This window comes from Nelusetta ayraudi, unplaced genomic scaffold, assembly GCF_046127955.1.
Source record: "Nelusetta ayraudi isolate G7.1 ecotype Tasmania unplaced genomic scaffold, CSIRO-AGI_Nayr_v1 ptg000031l, whole genome shotgun sequence".
In the NCBI taxonomy this organism is placed as follows: Eukaryota; Metazoa; Chordata; class Actinopteri; order Tetraodontiformes; family Monacanthidae; genus Nelusetta; species Nelusetta ayraudi.
The window spans coordinates 5,461,939-5,480,460 of NW_027466081.1; the positions used below are offsets into that span (position 1 = coordinate 5,461,939).

Below are 18,522 nucleotides of genomic sequence, written 5' to 3' on the forward strand. Positions count from 1 at the left end.
TTTATTGGTAAAAGCTTAACATACTGCCAATAAATATATTAATAAAAGTGTATATTTGCGGTACAATAAAAGTCATTTGGTTTTCTTACCCTCACAAAGGTTTTTAATTTATATAAGAATATACATAAAGCAATAAGGATCTTGCTCCTAGGTAGCTGCCATCTTTCGGCGCCATTTTTTAAGGAAGCCAACTTGACAGTCAGTTTCCCTAAATACAAAACCTGCTGTCAGGTGGGCTTTCTTTATAAATTTTTACACACTGGACCTTTAAATCATAAAGACGGCAATTAGTGTGCTAAAGGTCAGGCTCTGCTGCTATTCAACGCTTCATGATGTCCTTGTTAAAAACTAAAAAAAAAACGTGAAAAACACACAATCACAGAGCGACAACAGTCACACATACAGGAAGTAGTGCAGTTCATAGTGAGTTCATAGTTCCATATTTTGCTGCGCGCAGAGCAGAAAGTGTGAAGCCCAGTGCGTGACCCACCTGCCCCTGGTTGATGTACACGTGGACTCTCCCCTCCTCCCTGGCCACGCCCGTCGCCATGGGGGCGCCGACCAACAGGTCGGACAGGCCGTCGGCGTTCAGGTCAACGGCACACACGCTGGCTCCGAAGTACGACCCGAGCTACGCACAAAGGTACGAGTGTAGTCTGAGTATTCCATCAGCTCTGAAGAGAGGACAGCGATGCCGAGTGCGGGCTTCCTACCTCTGTTCCCGACACTTCGGAGACGACCCGCAGCATGTTTTTGTCAACCGCGAAGACGAAGACCTGCGTGTTGGAGGGGAAACGCACAGCGTTGCATCACGACGTGCACCGTCAACAGTTGGGAAGGGCGCAGCCGGCGGGGACGGACGGGAAGTGTATCCTACCTTTCCCTTCTGGTGGTACTGCGGAGCTCCGCCCACCACCTCCACTGAGGCACGGCCCAGAAAGTTACCAGCTCCAACTGAGTAACCTGAACAGCAGCAGCACAGAAAGCGGAATGTTTTTTTTATCAGATTAATGTTTTAATACGATTAAAATATTATGATTAATCATGATTAATCATGATTAATTTAATCATTAATCATGATTAATAAATCATGTCAATTAATCAAGATTAATAAATCATGTCAATTAATCAAGATTAATTAATCATGTCAATTAATCATGTTGATTAATCACCAGACATCACAGTACTAACAAAAGCAATAGAAAGTCTTCAATGAAGGAGTCATTCCCACAAGCAATCACAGGGCAAGAATAAAAACATCTCAATCCAATTTGCTCCTTTTCCTTGTTTGCTTTAAAGACATTTAACTATCAATCTATGAAACGCCAGCCAGCGACAATCACAGGTGTTAGTACGGGATTATTTTTGGGTCCCTTCTCGCTTTCTATCTTTGCTACAAAAAAAAAACCCAAACTAAAACAGGAACCTACAGCTGTTTTGCAACTGCACAGAAGATGTCAAACAACCCATGATCACACTGACTGACTGACTATCAAAACTGGAGCCAATCAGTTTTTACTAAACTATGACCACCACGGGTTACGGATTGACTTTGGTTTCACATGCAGCGGTAGGCAAGTGTGCGGCAGAAGCGTACTTGCTCGGTTTCAGACTAGGTCGTCGTGTTAAAACCAAAACCTCAAACCGCCACTGACACTCACAACATTCTTTACTTCCGGAGCGGTTTTATTTGAGGGACGCACATGCTTTCTCTCTCACTCTCTCTCTCTCTTTCTCTCTCTCTCTTTCTCTGTCTCTCTTACTCTCTCTCTCTTTATCTCTCTCTCCTTCTCTCTCTCTCTTTCTCTCTCTCTCTTACTCTCTCTCGCTCTCGCTGAAAGCCCTAATAAAAGAGAAAAAGCTTCAGCCTCCATCATAAAGGACTTGACGTCTCTGTCTATGTTTGGAAGTCTTGTGCCTGCTCATTAGCCTCACTGCTGTCAATGTTCTCAGCGCGTCTTGGCACGGCGTCAAGTCGGGTTTTTTTTTCCCCCCTCTCAAGGCACAACAAAGACAAACACCTCTCACAAACCACCTAGGAACCTCTTCGCACCTCTCGTTCTCTCTCGCGCTGTCACTTTGAAGCATCCTGTTTGTCTTTATCTGCACATGTGTTCGGACGGCTTCCGTTTTTCTCAGTAGTCACATTTGAAGTGTTTAGTGCTTCAAATGTATCTGAAATGTTTTTTCCCCAGTGCCGGCCCCAGTTTGAGTGACTACAATCTCAAGCTCAGGCAGTTTAAAACATGTTTTCACAGCAATGTGAACAGAATTTTGAACTGATGTGCTAGAAAAGATAATAATAGTTGAAAGTTCTTTCCAATCAAACACAGAACAGCGTTTTTATCTGAAGAGGTTATTTTTCAGCGAGCCAGTGGAAAAAGCCACCGTGTACTTCGCATGATGTCTGTTTTGAGTTCCAGCCGAGTTCAAGAAACTAAATAACAATTTTCTCACGCAACCATAATTTATGCAGATGGATCATGGGAGTCATCACTGATTTTGCGTCCAAGCAACACGTGGACCACGACAAAACGGAGCAAGTGTGGAGGACGGCGCTATATTTATCGGCGGCGCTTCACTTTTTCTCTGAAGGGAGCCAGATGACTGTAAAATATTTAGACTGAGGCACTTTCTATGTTTTACTTTTTGGCGTAGCGTAAGAGATCTCATAAAAAAGACACAGAACAGACAGATAATGCTGTTAGTCGTATATAAAACGACAGACTGGGGGAAAAGGGACCAAAATAGGTATGAATAAACCCTGCATGTATTTACCGAGGTAGCTTCCAAAGCTGACAGTTCCACTTTCATCGTCTAGATACACAGACATTCCTCCACTGGATGTATTGAAGACCAGGACCGAGCCCGTCCAGTAAGAGGTGCCTGGAGCTCCCATGATGATCAGATCCTGCGGAAGGGCAGAAGACACAATGCCTGAGTGAGTTTTTACAACTTTACTTTAAAAAAAAAAAAATCTAAAACGAGAAAAGTTGGATTATAGCCATGGAAACGTCACGTGCTTTTGTCGCACATGATAAACAGCGTGAAAAAAAGCAGTAATCTGGAGGTTCCACACCACGCCCATTTTCAGATCCTCCTCAGCAGTCACACGGGGAAAAAATACAGATGTTGAGAGAGCTGCACATTTAGCCCTCTGTTTACAACCCCCTGTAAAACTGTTGGGTTTTAGCCTCAAAATACGGATGTATTTTTTGGCCTCCCACATATTTGGAGGAGTACCACACTGATGAGGGCTATCAGTGCCCTTTGTGACATCACAAAGGTGTAATTTCTAAACTTTTGTGGGTTTGGGGAGTGCTCACACTTTATATATCTTTTTTTTTTTTTTCTTAAAAAAGAAAAGTACAAAAGTAGGTCCGGGCTGAACAGATGAACATTTTCAGAGTCTTGTTGCTGTTGCGCTCACCTCTGTCAGGAAGTTGGAAATGCCGGCCTGACATGACCCGTAATCTTCACCAAACTTCTTCTGGTGGTCTGCGAGAGCGCAGTGAGAGGCAAATGTAAGCAAACAAAATGCGATAAACCCTGAGAGGTTTTCCCTCCCGCAGCCAACAGCTGCTGCTTTCACACACGTGCGTGCACACACACACAAGAGGAACTTGACTAAAATACAGAGGTCAAAAGCACAAAATGTGTTTTGAATCACTAAGAGAGAAACTAGCATTTCATAAAATAGCTGGAATTTGTGGGAAAGTTACTAAGTGACTGAGCATTATTAGCATGATGACTCATCAGTTTCGCCACAACATCTTCTGTGGTTTCAATTCACCTTTTCAACAAAATACCACTGCCACTGTTATACGGAGCCTCGAAATATTTTTCCCAACAGTAATGACCATTTTAAAGACTAGTGCTTGAGTAAATTTGGCCAATGGGCCAATGTGAATTGTCAGAAGAAAACATATTGGGTCACTTTTCTTATTGCAAAACCTAAAGTATTCAGAAATCGTCAAACTGGAGGTACGATGCCGAAAGCCTTGTTTGTGTCTCTTTCTGTTTGTGAACGTACCTCTGTAGCAGGGGATGATGGACTGAGCGTGCCTCAAGTCCTTGGAGTAGCGGTAACACACTCCGTTAGGCAACTTGTGGTTCTGACTGTCTTTTTTGGAGTAGAAGACGTTCTTCCAGCGGTGAGCACATGCCTAAAACACACACACACACAAAAACAGACAAGACCATTCAACACGCAAACATCATGTGACGCGCCTTCATTAGTGACAAAAACACGGGGGAGCAAGCGCGGCGTTGTTGTTCCCGGGGCCCACATGACAGAGGCCGAGACAGAGTTGTGCGTTTGCGTGTGAACACACACAAGCAGGGGACAGCGGGTGTAAATAGTTCTGCTTAATCACTACATTTAAAAACATTTTTACAGTTTAGGACAGCTTTTTTTTTTTTTAATAATAATCATAATTATTGTTGCTTTGCTTGATGCAGTGCTAAAATCCAAGTCATGCAAACAAGGGAAAAAAAATAAATATTCTGATGTCTTTATTATTTAAAATGGATGAAAGCTTTACTGCTGTTAATAACAGCAGCCTCGCTGCCATTAAACCAGACCAAAACAGTGTGGAACTGCGAAACTGTTACGTAATAATAGCATATGGGGATTTTGGAGTGGACGCTTTTGCAACACTTCCTCCACCCAATTGTGCTGAATGCATCGAAAGTGCATCTCAATCTAAAAAAAATAAAAATAAATATGCAGCCTAATGTTTCCTGATTTGTTGGTGTGTGTGTGTGTGAGCGCGTTTAAGAGTGACTGAAGCGTTTGTTACCAGCACGTGTCCTCCGTTGTCTCCCGGTTGTCTGGACAGGCTGACTCCCAGCCACTGGTGATTGCCGTCTGCCTCGCACGTCTTCCCGCAGGACTGCACCTCTGCGCGCAAAACACGTGGGCAAATTCATTCACCGGTGCCACAAGTGCAGCTTTCAAACGTAATGCGGCGGCATGTCGCCGTCGAATGGCGCACATGACTGTCCAATTGTGTGAACATGGGGTTCGTGGGGGTGGGGGCAGGGAAAGGACACCTGAGACCCTCTCATAAGCTACCAAACACATTTAAGCCAGGGTGAGATGATACACTTACACCTACAGGGGTTTTTAGTTTAGCAAGGCCCAGAAAGAGCTGTAATTTTGTCCTCCCTCTCCACGAATCAGTCATTTCTTTAATTGGCTGACAGAACGTGTGGTTGGATTACGTTGCATTATTGCAGGCTGCAAAGTTGAGTCTGGGTCAACTTCAGCGGTAAACATCTCAACCATTTCCGACGCAGCAGCAGGATGTTGAGCAAATTGCGCAACGCGTGCAGAAAAAAAAAAAAAAAAAAAAAACGGAAACGCACCAGAGTGCATGAGGTGGCAGGCGCGGGGCTGAGCGGTGATGTCACAGCGGTAGAGCGCTCCTGGAGCAGTGAGCGAGGGACTGCTGGACGTGTTGGCCACGGGGGCTCCAACCACCAGCCTTAGAGAGAGAGAAAGACGGAGAGAAAGAGAGAGCGAGAGAGAGAGAGAGAGCGAGGGAGAAAGGTTCACTAAGTCTGTCTCCAGAGATTCTGAATGGCATCAGTGTGCGAAGCATCAAAGACAATCTCTCATTGACCCCGACGAGGCGAAATTAGCTTGTGTGCACGGACGCACGAGCGCCGACAACAGAGGTCCACTGTGCGGGAGGCGGCAAAAAAAAAAAGACCACTGCAGATACAATGAATTTGTTTTTCTGTTTGGTTTTTAAGTAGAAAAATAAACACAGAATGATTCACTCATTAAATGTTAATAGTAAAGGTCACGATTAAGCAGACCATGACACTTTTAGTTTATGACTCAGCATATATGTGTTTCATTAAAGTTCCTGTTTTATATCAGTTGTTTATATCATTATTTTTCTCTCCTGGGCAATGCCAGTAGTGCAGCGTTGCGCAGTTAATCAGCAAAATGCATACAACTCCAGAGAGCTGTCGGCTTAGCCCTGTGTTTACAGCCCAGCACAAAAACAGTGGGCTTTTGCTTCTTGCTAAGCGTGGTGTTTTGTTGATTTTCGAAGAGGCAACCTGCAAGAGAGTAATAGAACACATTCATTTTTTCCAATGGAAAATAATTTGGCACAAACAGGGGATAAAAAAAAGGATGAATGGCAGATTATTAGTTCAGATTGTTTAATTTTACCCTATCGGTAATGGATGAAACACAAATAAGGCCGTGTTTACTTTTTGGATTCGTCGATAATAGAAGAAATGGGTGTGACTAGTAGTGAGTCAACACAGGACTGACACCATGGCAATGGATTATCCACACACCAACATCATCACCCAGTCATCAAAACAGCCATTAAAAGAACAAACAAATGTGGAGAAGAAATCCCATGAATGTAGAAGGGTTGAGTTAGGCCAGCTGGACTTGTTCCTGTCACAAGACCAAGTCCAGTTGGCCTAACTCAACCCTTGTGCCATAAGATGACCTGGATGACTGAGAACCTTCACAGACAAATCCCATGAATAGCAGAGGAGAAATAACCAAGAAGCATCAGCAGAAAACCAATGGACCGTATACGTAGATGATGCGAAACATATTGATGGATCAGCAAAACAAGATGAAACAGAGACTTTCAGATCAGTACGGCCAATCAATCACAAATCCAAATAAATAAATAAATAAAAAAGCAAGTAAAACAGAACCAGACCAGTTGTGAGCTCCATGGTGATGCAGCAGGACCGAGTATCCAAACATGGAGGACGAGGGGCCCGTGAACTCTAGACTGTGTTCCAGGTCCAGGTTGTACCCAGCTGCCAGCGGACAGACCAGGACCAGGAAGAGGACCGGGACCAGTCGGCAGCAGACACACACGCTGCCCACTGTGGGACGCATGATGCTGAACACACTACTGGACAAGAGAAAGAGACACATCAGCTGTCGACCAGTGTGAAACGCAGATCTCCCACATGTTGACCATCTGAGCGCTTCAGTCCAGACTCCTTCAATCAGAAAGACCACAACCCAGAGAACTTTATCCCACGCTCTCATATTCATACTCAGAGATGCGAGGAAGCAGCTGCTGGGTGTAACTTCATATTTGTCACCGACAGTCATAACAAATTCCCAAAACTGCAGTTTGCAAGGAGCGTGTTTTCGTTTCAAAACAATTGGTGGAACAAACTAAGGAGAACACATTGCGCCCTTCAACCCCAAACGCGCGTTGGCGTCGTCGCATCAATTCTTGAATTCGAATCGGGTGGCAGTCACACTGAAGAAAAGTTAGACGTCTTTTCATTCATTTTTTTTCTGTTCTGTTAGACACAAAAACTAGTAGCCCTTCAACAAATTACAGTAGTTCAAACTAAACCACGAAGAGAGTGACTTTAAAAAAAAAAAAAAAAAAAAAAAAAAAACAGACTACGTACAACTAAACCGGTGATTCGACCGTCCCTTGTCCACCCACTTGTTAACCCACATTAAGTTCGGGTCACCGGAACCATATAGCGACAAGAGAGGCGAAAACAAACCGTTCACAGTGCAGTTATCCCGGCTCCAGGTGCTCCAACAAGGACAGGCTCCGGAACCGAATCCCACGATAAAAAAAAGAAAGAAAGAAAAAAAGAAAAAAAAATGATAATAAAAGAAAAAGCTCCCAACAAGAAAAGAAAAGAACTGGTGAAACACGGTTAGAATCCGGCAGCGCGCGGTGTCTCCTCGTGAAACGCCTGTTGCTGAGTGGAGCGTCGCGAGCGCGGCGGGACCGGTGTTGCGCGGGGACCCTCCCTCAACTGCGCGCTCGTGCCGGTGTTTCCTCCCCACTACTCCCCCCTATGTGTGTGTGTGTGTGTGTGTGTGTGTGTGTGTGTGTGTGTGTGTGTGTCCGCGCGCCGGGTGTTTCCCTCTCCACAGTTCAGTTGAGACTATCAGCAGCTCTGTGTGATTGGAGGCGGTTCAGACCGACCGAGGTGAGATCCGATCTGACCGTTGCCACCAAACGCGGGTAGAGCACAAAACAGGAATGGTTTTTTTTTTTGTTTTTTTGGGGGGCGCTCGTGAATCTTTGCGGACAGTCTACACTACACACATGTTGCATGAGATGACACCGAACCCGCAACATGAGTAGGGCTACATGCGGGGAGGCCTATTTGTAGCTTCTGCCTTTTGGCTTAGCCGTTTTGCCACTTGTCTCTCTCTTGTGCAGCCACAATTTCACAACAAGCAATGTGGCAAGTCCTGTGTTTAATGTCATCCATTCACAGTTCAGGAGCGTAAAGGTCTGGTGCTCAAGAATGGTTTGCTATAATATACATACAGGGTATTATTTTGGTGCAGGAGTTGGCAAACTTTTTGACTTGTGGGTTACAAAAGTGTAACTAACCAGTTAAAATGTGACAGAGGGGCTGGAGCAGGAGCACATGGATGGAGTGTTATGGTGACCCACCTCATAGGAGAAAAATATGTATCATGGGATATGTAGAAAACATGTCATTTATGTCAATTAAATAATGATCAAAAGACAAAATGTGTCTTAGAAGCCAGACAATATTTAGCTCTTTATTGAAATGACTCTTTAAACACTGAAAAAAAAAATCGATGAAATACATCCATTTCATCACTTACTTACTATCAGTATCATTTCTTCAAGTTCGGCGGGCCGGATCAGAAAAGTTTCATGTGCCACGTGTGGCCCCCGGGCCGTAGTTTGGCCATGCCTGTTCTAGAATATGATCACACTCAAATAATCATCACTACGTTGTTTGTTAGCTGCTTAAAAGGAAATTTCTGCGTATATATAATGAAGAGTCAATCTTTGTGTCTCTAGAGCCGCCATCCTTCTAGTGACTTCCAACCAAGATGAATGGCGAATTCGTGGTGATTTTTGTGTGATGATTGGTCGTGTACGTCTCATCGGTGATGGAAATATACAATTTAATGTGTTTGCTTGTCAAAGCTATTGAGCACAAATGGCAAGCACATTTATTTTGAACGTCCATCCATAAGACTTTTAAATGGGAGAACGACAACACGTGCTCATCGAAAGTGAAGCCAAACCACCGTAGTTGCTTCCCTGAGACCCCCCCCCCCCCCTCCCTTCCCAGTGGTATCAGATAAGAGAAGGGTCAAAGTGAATTCTCAGGTTCTCGGGTCAAGTCGTAAACTTTCAGTGTTTTTACGAAGGTCTTTATTGTTACCTGATGCTTTAAAAACACGATGCTGCTGTTTTCCTAGTTGTCCTAGTTAGATTATTCTATGCTGCCGTCATTCTACCACACATCAGGCTAACTTCAACAGGAGCAACGAGGCCTCGGTAACCTTGGCAAAAATTGTAATTTGACAGTTGTAGAGCCTTTTTTTTTATTTTTTTATAAATCTTTATTTTTGAACCAAGACTTTGCTGAGTGGACCCTCAAACACATATTTAGCCCTTTGTTTACTGCATCTGGCTAAAATTGATGCTTTGTTTGACCTTCCATGTGTTAAAAAACAAAACAAAAAACAAAGCGGCCTCAGTGGGAGGGACCAACATCAGACTGGGGTGTTGTCGCAAAACTGCAAGCGGTTTTTATCCTGGAGGAATGAGAGCCCTTCTTGACATCACAGTGAGCTGATTTTCAGCACACACTCGCTCCCAAAATTGGACGAGGCAAAAGATGTAAAAGATTTTTCCCATTTTGGGAAGTTCACTGACAGGTTATATTGATGATAGAGCACATCATCGGTAAGGTTCATTTTGCGAATTATGCTACCTTTCAGGTAGAGATTCATTGTACATCCCATAATCTGATCGTTGGAAATTCAGTGGAATTTTTGTCTCTTAACTTACCATTAAAATGCCATAAGATCCAGCGATGGCTATCTAAGTGTGGCAGAGAGATTTATCTAAGAGGCCTCTCAGGTTCTGCGCCGATGACACGCACTCCAGGAAGTCTGCAATCATGTAAAGATCGTAAATAGCAACGATGCAACGATGTTTGTACTCAACGGAAGTCCTAGATTATGCAAGAATCCTCAACAATCTGTCTCGCTCTGTTTTGTTCTGCTGTGTATCCCGGACAACAGCGATCCTCGTCGATGAGTCTCCCATCATCTCCTGCAACGACTGGAAAAGTGTGAAAGCATACATCTTGCTGTGTGTGAACGAATGAACGCTGCTGTTGAACATTGCGTGACTCAGCCAGTTACGCTTGAGGTTTTTGGAAGACTCGGTAAACAATGACTTTATAAGTCGACCAGAGTTCGTCGTGATAAATGATCGACGTTCAGATGAAGTTTTTTTTTTTTGTGGGGGGGGGGGCACTGAGGGGGGAGAGAACATTTCTCCTTAAAGAGTCATTGGAGAGCTCAAACCGGCTCAGTGATTCATTCCAGACCATGAACTAGCCGTCGTGGCTAAACAAATCAGAGGTTCAGAGAAAAAAAAAGAGGGGAGCTTTTTTGTTTTTTGTTCTTTCTTGTAGTTTATTTATCTGCGCGTCTGTTCACAGAAAGCTATTAACGCAACGCCGGCCTTAAAATCTTTAAATAAAGGAAGAAAGAAGCTCTCCAGAGTCCCAGGTTGCCACGACTTCTTGCCGCTTTAAACTGCTCTTACAAAAATAGCCCCAGACAGAAGGACAGTTGTGGAGCAGACAGACTGTTTGGATTTAATGCTGGATAGGACCTTCTGTGACACACACACACACACACACACACACACACACACACACACACACTCACGCACGCATACATCCATGCTTTGTGTTTGTTGGTATTTCCTGTTAATGACCCAGCGGTTACTATCCTGGAATCTGAATAGCTTCTGTTTCTTGACTCCCACTCACTCCCACAGCCTTTGTGTTGTTTACTTTAAAAAATAAAGGGGAAAAGACATGAGTGTCTCCTCTTTTAACATTGGTTCTTTAACAAAAAATCACTTCAATCAAGCACCAAGAAGCAGAGATATTGCAGACCACTCACTGATTTGGGACATGGGAGCTTGAGGTGATGTTTTAGGCCGTTAGTCAAGACTCTCGTACTTTTCTATTTACAGACAGACATTTTTTTTATTTTTTTTTTATTTTTTTACGTCAAATAAATTCAACTAATTCACAAAACATTCACATTTCATCAGCCTGGCGACAGGGACTAGCTGCTGTCTCGCACAGTGTTGCTAGTGTCTGCAATGCACACATCACCGGCGGCTGTAAGCTGTTTTTTCATGCTGTCATGTGCTTTCCAGTGCGTGTTTGCTGCTAATGACAGCTTCAAATCATACACTTCCTTTGTCCCCTTTCATTCCCCCCCCCCACACGCGTCCACGCTCACACTTAAACTCTGAGAACTCTGACAAACAGACTGTGAAAGGATATACGTAGGCTCCATTTCAGGCTTGCGCAGTGTATTTCTACTTCCCTCTTTAATAAGAATAACTGTATAATATTCGTACATTTTCCCCAGTCACAAGTTTGTCGCGGTGTTTTTGTTTCTTGAACTCGAGCTTTTACTCATACATGAACACTCGTGTGTTCATGCCTCATGTCACTTCAGTGTGGAAGTGTAGTGAGGTCATTAGGAAACCACAAACACGCTTCCTGTTGTACAACATCTTTTTGAGCAGAAATACTTACAGACACAACGCTCTGTTCCTTTTAAGCCACACAAATATTATATTGAATATATGAATATATTAGATGCCTACAGGTGTTGGATTTTTGTTCAGATATCAACGGTATTTAGTTTTTTATCATTTTTTCTAATAGATATTTTGAGGTATTTTTATGTTTTAGTGTAGATTTTTGTTGAGGCAAACACTGGGGCTTGTCTAATTTCATTCACATTAGTTGAATGCTGAGTTTTTACTTCATTTTAGGGTGGGTCTCTTTTGTCAAGTCACTTAGTTTACTCCAAGGGGGTCGGGCGCTGATCTGTCTGTCTGTAATTGTTAATCAGGTGAAAGACCTGAAGTATAAATATGATAAAAGGTTTAAAAGAACGACAAAAAGAAAACTAAAAGGCAAGCAAAAACACAAACTAAACCTATGAATAGATTAACAACACACCACCGATCAGTTTGTTTTTCTGCATAGATTAAAGAGATGAGGTGTGTGTGTGTGTGTGTGTGTATGTGATGTGTGTTCTCGTTGCATCTTGTTATCTGTGGTATGCTAATACACAGCTGATCCCCGCTGTGCTCGCATCCACTGATCGCAGATCAGCCTTATCAGATGAAGAGCTTTGAAGTGTGCGGCAGGGAGACGGGGTGGGAGTCGATGAAGGTGGTGGGCGGGCCGGCTAACGTCTCTGAAAATGGGAGGTAATTGCTGTTTATGTCTGTTGTGCGTGCACGCACACACACAGGCAAACACACACGAGCGGACAGAGCCTCTACACGCGTGTTTACTGTATACATTATGCCTTGCTCCCGATCTAGCAAACTCGACACGACAGAAGACATGTCATTTACCAATTTTGTTGCATTTCCCCCCCCCTAGTATCCATCTGATAACAACACCAAAGAAAACATTTGGAAAGGAGAAGCCCATTTACCAAACTTGACCCTTATCTCCATCTTGGCTTGGCAGCAACTGCTTCTTGCGTTCATCGGGACTGGCAGCACATAACTAATAGTGTGCTACTTGACCTTTGAACTCAAAATCCAGAGTTAGAAATTACATCACGGTCGATTTGGCAACATCCCACTTTTAACTTGGAAAGCTATGGGACGGAGTTACTGTCAGCGTCACGCAGGCGATGCTAACAGCAGCCTGACTTTGCAACCGGCCTAACTTTGCAACCGGGCAATTCTGACTTCTGAGCGTCATGGAATGCACCGCAAGACTAACTCAATATTCTCTAGGTTTTACAAGACTGGTGAGATTTTACCACTAAAATATACGCAAACCAGCTGTGTTGTGAAGTAAGGCTAAAACACCAGCCAGTTTGAGTTCCACTCAGATGGCGTTGCCGCAGTCCGTGACAGGACAATTTTTCAACTCATTTCAAATTTCATTGAAAAACAAATGACCACATGCAGGACTACGCCCCAGTCTTCAGACTGGCAAAGAGAACCCGTCGGAATACTGACTCATGGTACGAGCGTCCCGTCATTGATGGCTGACCTTACCGCCCGCGAACATCTGAAACTCAAACTGCAGGTCAGACAGAAAGTGACAATGTCCGCACAGCACTGGTAATAATGCCTCACTGTACGGGAAGTTCACGACAATGATAGGAAGTAAAGTATGTCAAGGGGGAAGCAGGAAGTGAGACTGTGTGTGTCCACCGCCGGCTTGAGGGGTCATCACTTGCTGGCTAACTCTTCTGGATGAGTTTCAGTTTTATTTTTTTCTCACTTCCACCAGCATGTGTTAAAATTATTGTCAGTGTTTCTTGACGACAACGGTAAACAGACCCGCAAAGAAGGGGATGCCCCGCCCCCCCGATGAGGTCACTGACAGTTAGCCATGACATCACTCGCTCAGACTAATGTAGGTCAGTAATATAAACTGTAAAACACAGAGGACGGTAAATATTTTAGCACTGATGTATGTGTAGGCGCATGCATGCACGCACGCACGCACACACACACACACACACACACACACACACACACACACTCACATCTACTGACCCCCCAGGGAGAGGGAGGAGGGAGAGGTTGGCTGAACAGCTTGTGACGTCTCCAGGCCATGATAACGTCTGCTAATTGGTTCCATCAGGCCTCTTTGTATGCGTGTGTGTGTGTGTGTGTGTGTGTGTGTGTGTGTGTGTGTGTGTGTGTGTGTGTGTAAACACAGTTACACTCAGCCTGTGAGGAGGATTCTTCTCATCTTGAAGGAATTAGCAAATGATGCTGTGGTAGACGCGGGGGAAAAAATATCAATGAGTAACATTTGCGTTCTTTGAAGTCCTTTAAGTTCCCGTTTCACACGCACAGGGAATTTTTTTCCCTGAGACTAAAAGAACTGTGTATTTTGTTTATTTTATTCCTTTTGTTTATTTATTGAGGTTATTGTGTGATTCGCCTGGTGTTAACTTAGACACAAAGGCCCAGTTGGTTTTAAGAGTGGCCGTGAACTTCACACACCGGGGGGGGGAGTTTTTCTCAAATCATCTGGTTTTGTTTCATGTGTCCTTCTGGGAAGGAGGCCATAGAAAATGCTCCGGCTGGGGAAGCCCATCAAGGCGGAAGCAGAGGCTTCTGGGCTTCTTATAGATAAAGGATACATTCATTGTTCCTTCCACGTTAAATAGTGCAGCAGAATTGTAGATTAGAAAATTGGAATCAGTAAAACATACATTTGTGCTGCCAATAACAGATTCAGTGAAAATCTGTTAGTTAGAGGTTCATACAATTATAATTGTTTATAAATTGTATGCACCTCTCTTGTATTGTATAATTGTAAGTTTAGATTGCTTAAACTTCTGCTATTAAAGGTATACATGACTAAGGACATAAAAATAAATCTGGCAGCCATAACAAGAGGTGCTTATCCATGACAGCAGTGTTTATAGTGCAGTAATGTTAAATCGTCTTTTCTTTTGCTAGTCCTTTGCTGCAAGTCGGCTATAAGTCACAACCTGTATTTCTTCTCGTCGGTCAGCAGCCGTTGTTTACAAGCTCACTGTCTACATATTGTGCTTCTTCTTCATCTTGGCATCCCGTGGTGCATGAGGGCATCCTGTTGCTATTTGTCTCAACAAAACAGACTCGGACTGGTTGCTCAATGTTGAGACCATCTGAGAGTGTTTTACATCAGAGCTTCTCAAGCCGACCTAGTCAGAATCTAACCCTAAAATGAGATTGCAAGACTGCGGATCAGGTATTAATGGACCCACAGATTAGAATGTAACAAGATGCAATCACCCCACCGGGAGGTGGCCCCGTTTGCGAGTGACCTCTTTATTTCAGTTGAGTTGTTGGCCGAACTGTGGGACAGCTCACAGAAACGGCGTCATCTGTGACTCCGCATGAATCACGTTGCTTAACTCTTGTGTTCTGGCAAAAGATCCTGACCTACGGGGAAAACTGACAGACCTCCCCGTTAAAAGAAACACATTTTTATGCGATGGTGAGGAAAGAAGAAATTGAATCATCTTTGCAAAACGGTCCCAGTGGTTTTATTGATCACTCGGGCCTTTCCGGCAAACTTGGCTTCAAAAGATTGTTCACATTGTTGATGCTGTATCGCTACACTGGTCAATTTGATCTCTTTTTAAACGATTTATGTTAGATAATATGTGACACAATTGAGGAAAATTCTCAGATTCCCAAGTTCAGAATCATGCTTTTGTTTCAGATTAAGGTAAAAAAAAATTTCCCAAGTGTAACAACGGCATGGAACAAAGGCAACAAGTTACGATGGTTGTTACTCAAAACCAGCACAAACGCAGTAATGCAGCACTCACCGGCCACTTTATTAAGCTCAACGTCCAATTGCTTGTTAACCTAAATAGCTAATTAGCCAATTACATGGCAGCAACTCAATGCAGTTGGGCGCGTAGACGTGGCGAAGAATGACTTGCTGAAGTTCGAAGCCAGCATCAGGAAGGGGAAGAAAGACGATTGAAAGTGACTTTGAACGTGGCGGACGTGGTTGTTGGTCCCAGATGGGCTGGACTGAGTGATTCAACTCAACTCACTGCAGCTGATCTACTGGGATGTCAACACCGGCACACCCATTTCTTTAAGGTCAAAGAAAAAAAAAAAGGGAACATATCCACTGAGCTGGAGCTCTGTGGAAGATGATGTCAGGGGTCAAAGGTCAGCATGGGCAGACCAGGCAACGGGAACTCAAATAACCGCCGGGTGCAACCAGCATATGTAGGACAGCATTGATGGCATTAGGCAGTGTGTGTGTGTCTCGTGTGTGGAAGCGGTGATGTTTTCAAAAATAAATAAAATAGGATTGAAAAAATCAGATTCATGTCACAGTAAGCAGTGAAAACCATCTGTAATAGCGGCTCCTGGCGTAGCACAGAAGGAAAAAAAGAGGTAGTTTATGTCATGGAACAAGAACTCCTCCGTGCATGAGCGCTTCCACTCCCTCATCCGACACTCCGCTCCTCAAACACGCCTTTGACTAAAGTTGGAATACTTTTAGCCCAAGTGTGGGAGCGCTGCCATGACGAATTTGCTCGACCCGTCGCTTTTTCTTCTTTTCTTTTTTTTTTTTTTTTTTTTTTTTTTGGTGCGCAGAGATTTCACAGACTGTCCGCAGTGACAAGCGCTCCCAAGATATCTGCCGTCGCTGTGTAAACAGAGCCGTGCGCAGCGTCCCCGTTTTCGGACGATATCGGGTCCTTTTGGAGAGACAGCAGACTGCAAACTGTGGAGACAGGGCTGGATGAGAAAGCAGTCTGTGGGGGGTCGGTGGGGGGGCAGAGCAAAACTGAAGACTGAAATAGAATTTCGACAACATGTCGGACCGCTCGCAAGCATGCTGGAGGCTCTGCCGTTCCTCTCTGATAAAAGTGCAAGCCTCACGGCCCTTTAGATTGAGTTCGGAGATATTCTGCAAGAGGAATCACTAGGAATCTTTATCTGGGACGTTTCCTGTTGACATAAAAAATAAAAAATAAATAAATAAAAACCTCAAGTCAACTCGAAGGAGCACACGATGAGCCCCAACTGTGTTACACCGCATAAAAAATCCCGGGCCAGTGAGCTTGTGGGTCAGCATCACATCAGTTTGTGTTATTTCAAATACAACAGTTATAATCGGGGATCTGATGTAAGATGTGTGTGTGTGCGAGTGTGTGTGTGTGTGTGTGCGGAGATCTTTTTTCTGTGTGTAGTAGCCATATGTTCTGCCAATAATAAGCAACAGGCCTGCAGCATTTACACTACTAGTGTGTGTGTGTGTGTGTGTGTGTGTGTGTGTGTGTGTGAGTGCGCGTGTGTTGTCCCACAGGCAACACAAGCTGTCACTGGAGAAACTGCCTTCGGACGGATTTACACACGCACACAAACGCAACCCCCCCCCGACCACCCACCCCGCCCCGCCCCGCCCACCCACCCCCCAAATTTTTTTTTAAAAAACCATGCACGCTCAATGCCAAAATATCCTTTTGAAACGCATTTCCGCTCTTCTTACAGGATGCGCGTTGCAGACGCGGAGGCTGGAGGAACACCTAGACTGTCTGATAACCCTGACAGATGACCCCCAGCTGTCCCCGGCGCACTCAGAGATCTGAGAGGATCATTTTGCCGTCAGGAAATGACTCGGCGCGCAGCGAGGCTCCGAAAAGGAGCTAAATTTAACAAACGATAAACACGCAGGGGCCGAAAGGTTCTTTCACGACGTCAGTGATTGAACGGTGGGATGGTTTTCGACCAAAACCTGGCCTTAAAAAAAAACAAAAAAAACCTGTGCGTCCATTTGAGAATATCGAGCCAGAGGCGTTTTTCATCATCAACCGTCAGATTGCAGCGTTGCAAGCTGCCGATCACATGGCAGCAACTGCAGGGCAGTCGGGCGTGAGGCGGCTTGCTGGAGTTCAAAAACAGCATTAGAATGGGGAAGAAAGAGAAGAGGTGCGAAATGAGAATAGCCGCACTAGCAAGAAAAACACAAGACAAAAATACAAGGAAAAACCCCCCAAAAAAGGCAAGCGATCGCAATTAAATCCATTTATAAAACGAGGGTGTAAGGAATTAAAAGTACGTCTCTGATTTTGTTTCTGTTTATGTCGCAACACGGCTGCCAGAAATAAACGCGTGACTCCGCCCCCGGACGTACGGATCTGGCGCCCCCTCCCTCGAGCTGGTCGCTGGGGAGACGCTTCTGCTCTTTTCATTTGCCAGGTCCTTGATCGTGATGTCACGTCCTGTCTGTAACAACAGGCATTGTGCTCCGCAGGAAGCGGACTTCCCGGAGGAGGGGGGGGGGGGAGTCGGGGTGTAAACGTTCCTCTCTTTTCTGGAGGGTCAGCTGGTTCAGTCCGATTCCGGTTCTGCCATGCAGCAGGAAGAGCCATGGCGAGTAGTCATCGGGATGACGCAGCCGAGTGAGTGCAGAACAGTGACTGCACACACACACACACACACAGACACACACACACACACAAACACACACACACACACACACACACACACACACACACACACACAGTGATTCCACTGTGGGATCCTGCGGAGCTGCAGGCTGGAGGCCTTGACTTCACCTTGAAAGTAGTGAGAGGCTCCTGGGCCTCATTACGGAGTTCCCAGGGATGGAGCGCTCTCCCAGATAACCCACAGACCTCGGTGCGAGCAATGTGTCACGTTGGAGCTGTTTTCACTTCTCAATCACTGCAGGAAAAAAAGGACTTCCGCCCAACACCCTTGGGCCAAGATCGTGAGTTCAACTCGAAAGCGACAATCTTGTTTGACTTGGCCTTGTGACTTCCGGCTTTGGAAGAAACTGAAACAGAGAGGTATTTAAAATACGTTTAAGTCCGTTAAGCAAATGAATGCTTTGATGGATGTTGTCGCGCTGACTTTTCTGTCTTAATTACTCTTTGTGTCTTTTCTTCTCCCCTGGCAGAATCCGGTCTGCTGTCCT

General features: G+C 44.6%; 1 protein-coding gene across 2 annotated transcripts in view; it reads right to left on the reverse strand.

Annotated features, from left to right (window-relative positions):
- The window catches only part of itga4 (integrin alpha 4), a 19,780-nt gene extending 12,009 nt beyond the window's left edge, over nt 1-7,771 (reverse strand). For both annotated transcript variants that reach the window (XM_076031052.1, XM_076031053.1), the window contains exons 1-10: nt 7,525-7,771; nt 6,705-6,905; nt 5,371-5,489; nt 4,803-4,903; nt 4,034-4,166; nt 3,431-3,498; nt 2,779-2,911; nt 878-963; nt 714-776; nt 491-631 (exon numbers count right to left, since the gene is read on the reverse strand). In XM_076031052.1, the coding sequence (XP_075887167.1) occupies nt 491-631; nt 714-776; nt 878-963; nt 2,779-2,911; nt 3,431-3,498; nt 4,034-4,166; nt 4,803-4,903; nt 5,371-5,489; nt 6,705-6,889 (1,029 nt within the window). In that variant the 5' untranslated portion in view covers nt 6,890-6,905; nt 7,525-7,771. The remainder of the gene's footprint in view (nt 1-490; nt 632-713; nt 777-877; nt 964-2,778; nt 2,912-3,430; nt 3,499-4,033; nt 4,167-4,802; nt 4,904-5,370; nt 5,490-6,704; nt 6,906-7,524) is intronic.
- Nucleotides 7,772-18,522: the final 10,751 nt, after the last annotated feature.